Source organism: Sinocyclocheilus anshuiensis, unplaced genomic scaffold (assembly GCF_001515605.1).
Source record: "Sinocyclocheilus anshuiensis isolate Anshui unplaced genomic scaffold, SAMN03320099.WGS_v1.1 scaffold179, whole genome shotgun sequence".
Taxonomy (NCBI): Eukaryota; Metazoa; Chordata; class Actinopteri; order Cypriniformes; family Cyprinidae; genus Sinocyclocheilus; species Sinocyclocheilus anshuiensis.
This window is the reverse complement of record NW_015549577.1, coordinates 1,621,412-1,627,447: the sequence shown is the minus strand read 5'-3', so window position 1 is coordinate 1,627,447 and position 6,036 is coordinate 1,621,412. Positions and strand designations below refer to the sequence as shown.

At 40.4% G+C, this 6,036-nt stretch overlaps 1 protein-coding gene across 1 annotated transcript in view; it reads right to left on the bottom strand.

The window, feature by feature from the left end:
* Positions 1-6,036, bottom strand: part of LOC107657499 (uncharacterized) — a 76,190-nt gene that overhangs the window by 49,303 nt on the left and 20,851 nt on the right. The window contains exons 18-22 of the mRNA XM_016445603.1: positions 5,261-5,375; positions 2,890-5,070; positions 2,073-2,747; positions 1,222-1,896; positions 535-855 (exon numbers count right to left, since the gene is read on the bottom strand). Of these exons, the coding sequence (XP_016301089.1) occupies positions 535-855; positions 1,222-1,896; positions 2,073-2,747; positions 2,890-5,070; positions 5,261-5,375 (3,967 nt within the window). The remainder of the gene's footprint in view (positions 1-534; positions 856-1,221; positions 1,897-2,072; positions 2,748-2,889; positions 5,071-5,260; positions 5,376-6,036) is intronic.

Sequence of the window (6,036 nt, the reverse complement as noted above, 5' to 3'; positions counted from 1 at the left end):
CTGTGTTATTTGATGGCAGGGAATTCTGAAGCTCTGTCATCATGTTTATAATGCTAAAAAAGAAAAAGTACATCAGTACAACTGTGATCATTCCTCCAAATATACATACAGTACACACACACATACACATATATACATATATATATATATATATATATATTAGAAAATGAGAGTGAAATAGAGAGAAAGAACAATAAGCAACAAATATATAGCCTCTACACTCACAGTTCATCAAATCCAGCAAATCCAGCAGGCTGGGAGATGTTATTCAGATAGGATAAAATGCTGTTTTTAATGGGAACCACTGCCTCCGGGACAGTCTCCTGTGTGAGGTGGTTAGCTTGCGTGAAATATATATTGGGGCTCAGTATCAGCTGAAGGGAACCGTTGAAAGCACCAAGAATATTGTTAACCACATCCTGAGGTAGAGCTCCGGTTTCATTAGAAATACTCTCCAGAACCACTCTGACTGTGCTAATGACAGCTTCTGTAAAGTTTTCACTATGGAGACCACCATCAGTGCTAGACACATGCAAAGCGTAGGTTAGTGTCTGAGACACCTGCTCAGCAACAGCCAGGAAGGCTCTGTCCTCAGGGGAAAGTAGGGGAGCCATGGCTTGCAAAAGTTGGTCAAGATTCACTCCAGCTCCTGCAAGATCTACAGAGCTAACATTCCCCTGGAAGACTGCGGCAAGTGCCATTGTCACTTGTTGGTTAATGATCCAGTCCTTTGTCAAGTTGCCTTCATTTGAGGTCAGAAGGTTTTTTGTGACCTTGATTATCATTGATATGATGTGCTGAACTGTGTTATTTGATGGCAGGGAATTCTGAAGCTCTGTCATCATGTTTATAATGCTAAAAAAGAAAAGGTACATCAGTACAATTGTGATAATTCCTCCAAATATACATACAGTAAACACACACATACACATGCATATATATATATATATATATATATATATATATTTTCATTTGAGCTCAGAAGGTTTTCTGTGACCTTGATTATCATTGATATGATGGGCTGAGCTGTGTTATTTGATGGCAGGGAATTCTGAAGCTCTGTCAACACATTCATAATGCTGAAAAACAAAAAGAACGTAAATACAACTGTCATCTCTCCTACGAAATACATACAGTATATATATAAAAATATAATTAGAAAGTGAGAGTGAAACAGAGAGAAAGAACAATACTCAACAAATACATAGTCTCTACACTCACAGTTCATTCCATTGATCAAATCCAGCAGGCTGGGAGATGTTATTCAGATAGGATAAAATGCTGTTTTTAATGGGAACCAGCACCTCAGCTACCTCCGCTGGTAAAAGAGTATGAATCACTGCATCTACCATCTGGATAGTCTCCTGTGTGAGGGTGCTAGCTTGGGCATAGCTCATATTGGGGTTTAGGATCAGCTGAAGTGAACCATTAAAAGCACCAAGAATATTGTTAACCACATCCTGAGGTAGAGCTCCGGTTTCATTAGAAATACTCTCCAGAACCACTCTGACTGTGCTAATGACAGCTTCTGTAAAGTTTTCACTTTGGAGACCACCATCAGTGCTAGACACATGCAAAGCGTAGGTTAGTGTCTGAGACACCTGCTCAGCAACAGCCAGGAAGGCTCTGTCCTCAGGGGAGAGTAGGGGAGCCATGGCTTGCAAAAGTTGGTCAAGATTCACTCCAGCTCCTGCAAGATCACCAGAGCTAACATTCCCCTGGAAGATTCTGTCAAGTGCAATTGTCAGTTGTTGGTTAATGATCCAGTCCCTGGTCAAGTTGCCTTCATTTGAGCTCAGAAGGTTTTTTGTGACCTTGATTATCATTGATATGATGGGCTGAGCTGTGTTATTTGATGGCAGGGAATTCTGAAGCTCTGTCATCATGTTTATAATGCTAAAAAAGAAAAAGTACATCAGTACAACTGTGATAATTCCTCCAAATATACATACAGTACACACATACATACACATACATACATATATATATATATATATATATATATATTAGAAAATGAGAGTGAAATAGAGAGAAAGAACAATAAGCAACAAATATATAGCCTCTACACTCACAGTTCATTCCATTGATCAAATCCAGCAGGCTGGGAGATGTTATTCAGATAGGATAAAATGCTGTTTTTAATGGGAACCAGCACCACAACTGCCTCCGCTGGTAAAAGAGTATGAATCGCTCCCTCTACCATCTGGATAGTCTCCTGTGTGAGGTGGTTAGCCTGCATGTAGTATATATTGGGGTTCAGGATCAGCTGAAGTGAACCATTAAAAGCACCAAGAATATTGTTAACCACATCCTGAGGTAGAGCTCCGGTTTCATTAGAAATACTCTCCAGAACCACTCTGACTGTGCTAATGACAGCTTCTGTAAAGTTTTCACTTTGGAGACCACCATCAGTGCTAGACACATGCAAAGCGTAGGTTAGTGTCTGAGACACCTGCTCAGCAACAGCCAGGAAGGCTCTGTCCTCAGGGGAAAGTAGGGGAGCCATGGCTTGCAAAAGTTGGTCAAGATTCACTCCAGCTCCTGCAAGATCTACAGAGCTAACATTCCCCTGGAAGATTGTGGCGAGTGCCATTGTCACTTGTTGGTTAATGATCCAGTCCCTGGTCAAGTTGCCTTCATTTGAGCTCAGAAGGTTTTTTGTGACCTTGATTATCATTGATATGATGGGCTGAGCTGTGTTATTTGATGGCAGGGAATTCTGAAGCTCTGTCAACACATTCATAATGCTGAAAAACAAAAAGAACATAAGTACAACTGTCATCTCTCCTACAAAATACATACAGTATATATATAAAAATATAATTAGAAAGTAAGAGTGAAACAAAGAGAAAGAACAATACTCAACAAATACATGGTCTCTACACTCACAGTTCATTCCATTTATCAAATCCAGCAGGCTGGTAGATGTTATTCAGATAGGATAAAATGCTGTTTTTAATGGGAACCAGCACCACAACTGCCTCCGCTGGTAAAAGAGTATGAATCGCTCCCTCTACCATCTGGATAGTCTCCTGTGTGAGGGTGCTAGCTTGGGCATAGCTCATATTGGAGTTTAGGATCAGCTGAAGGGAACCGTTGAACGCACCAAGAATATTGTTAACCACATCCTGAGGTAGAGCTCCGGTTTCATTAGAAATACTCTCCAGAACCACTCTGACTGTGCTAATGACAGCTTCTGTAAAATTTTCACTATGGAGACCACCATCAGTGCTAGCCACCTGTAGAGCGTAGGTTAGTGTCTGAGACACCTGCCCAGCAACAGCCAGGAAGGCTCTGTCCTCAGGGGAGAGTAGGGGAGCCATGGCTTGGAGGAGATGTTCAAGATCCTTCCCAGGTGTTGTGATATCTACAGAGCTAATTTCCCACTGGAAAATTGTAGCAAGTGCCGTCATCACTTGTGGGTTAGTGATCCACTCCCTTGTCAAGCTGAGGTAGGTCATGATCTGACCTTCAATTTCAGCAGGAATACTAATGTTCATTGGGGAGCCTAGAGAATTGTAGAACGCCTGCTGGATCTCAAGATTTCCTTTAATCAATGCCAGCTCACCCTGTAGCATGGTCATGATTGTACTGGCAACTTTTACAAGATCTTCACCTTCCAGAGGAAACCTCACATGGGTCAAGTTCTGGATCTGATTCATTGTTAGAGTCACCATATCTGCTTTTGCAGTGATGAGTGCCACCTGCATTTCAGTCATGCATTTCAGTTGATGGAGAATCTCTGCAAACATACTACCACTGGTGTCATTTCCAAGCTTGTTTAAATACCACAGTGTGATTTCTCCATACACCTTCTGTGCATACTGCCCCTGCACCATCAATGTTGAATTAATGGTGTGGTATGGGTATTGTTCTCTGAATACATTTTTCAAGAGGTCTTCCAGAATGTTGAGCTCATTTGTAATATCAGTGATGTTCTCTACATCAAGACCCTGAAGGTTTTGTCTGATGGCTGACAATGTTGTTATCAGCACCTCTTCTGTCAATGCAAGTGGGCCAGATCCAGAGATGGACATTTTATTTAGCTTCTGATACTCTACCGCAGTGATGTTAAGCCAATCTTTAAGAGTCATTTGAGCGTTCTCTGCCACAGGTATTACTCCAAGTAAACCAGAAGCAGTCTGGATGAGCTGAAGGATGCATTCGACCTGTCCATTAGCAGGAGGCTTTTGGGGAGACTGTGTGGTTTGAGTGTTCACGCACTGTGGAATTTTAATGGCCATATTCAGAGTCTGCAGAAGGGCTGCTGACCAATTAGAATGAAATACAGAATTGACTTGTTCTAATTCAGAAATGGTGAGATTGGAGGCTTGTAGACTTTGACTGATGTTGAAAATAGGAGATGCATAAGCCTGCTCAAGAAGATATTGAATCTTCCTGGAAATTTCCATTGAGGCTTCCGCTGGCCGGGACATGTTCCATGGCAGAAGCAAAGCGAGCATATCAAGCGCAACAGGGAGAGTCATGTTACCCCAAAGAGGTGTTATTGGGATGGTGATATTATTTCCAAATACAAGCATTGCACCAAGATTATCAATTACATTCTGGATATCAGCTACACAGTCCTGGCCAAGAGCTGAACAGATCTCTAGATCTCGAATGAGATCATGAGTCTTATTTAGCCCTGCTTCTAACTGATACTGCTGCTCTGGAGGCAAGATGGCAAGTTGGCTCAAAATTGCCTGAAGAACTGCAAAACCCTCCTCTATGTTTAGAATCTGGATGGACCCATTGTTCAAGACCTGAAGGACGCCCATGATGACTGGGTGCATGCTGGTTGTCTGGGAACCTCCTGGCAACAGGTTCTCTATCTGCCCCAGTCCAAGAGCCGCCATGATGTCATTTAAGAGCTGAGTGTCAAACTGCTGTGTGGAATCAATGTTCGAGAGGAGCTGAATTTCTTTATCAACTGTATTAATGAGGTCCAGCAACAAGTCTTTTAGTGAAATGTCACTACCAAGTAGCTGACCAGGTAGGCCATTGGCAATGACTTGCTGCAAAAGTGCCAAGTAACTGTTTTGGAGGAGAGCCACTGTCCCCTGGAGAGGTCTAAAATCAAATGAAAAAGGTGGAATGTAAATGTAATTAACTATAATAAAAATAATCTATATTGTATCACCAATGGGACTTTTTATGTAATTTGATACATTTTGAAAATCAAATATGCACGTAGTAGTACAGAAGTTGAATATAAAATTACTTTGGCATCAATAAATGTTTTGCAGTAAATAATCACTACCTTAATAGGCTGGCAGGTTCTCTTGACACTTTAGAGATCAAAGAATGAATCAAAGGAACAGCTGTTTCCCAGGTAAAGCCGGTCTGACAGGTGAAGTCAGGAAGGGTAAGAGTGCCTGTAAAAACGTGTGCATAATTCATGGCATATTATTTATAGTATGGTTGAAATAAATAAAATACTGATCATGCAATAACTTTAGTGATTCTACTATGATGTTAACTGATAAGTAAACTGGATATGATTACACTTTGCTGTACATTGTCAATACAAATGTCATATCAATAAAATTGGCAACACTTTACAATAAGACTTACATTTTAAACTTTAGTTAATGCATTAGGTATCATGAACAATTATATGATTTTTTTCAACAATTTTAGATTTTTCAGCATTTACTAATATATGTTAAATTTATAATAATAATAATAATAATATAATATATATAAAATGTAATTTTATGTTAAAGGGGTCATATGGCGTTGCTAAAAAAGAATATTATTTTGTGTATTTGGTGTAATGCAATGTTTATGCAGTTTAAGGTTAAAAAACACATTATTTTCCACATAATGTATATTTTTGTTTCTCCTCTATGCCCCGCCTTTCTGAAACGCGTCGATTTTTACAAAGCTCATAAATTTGAAAAGCGAGGTGTACGTTGATTCCAGCTATCCAGCTACGCCAGCTATCCAGTGCGTTGTGATTGGCCGAATACCTCAAGCGTGTGGCGGAAATGTTACGGCCCTTACCATACTGTGATGCCGTGTCCCGGCGCGACG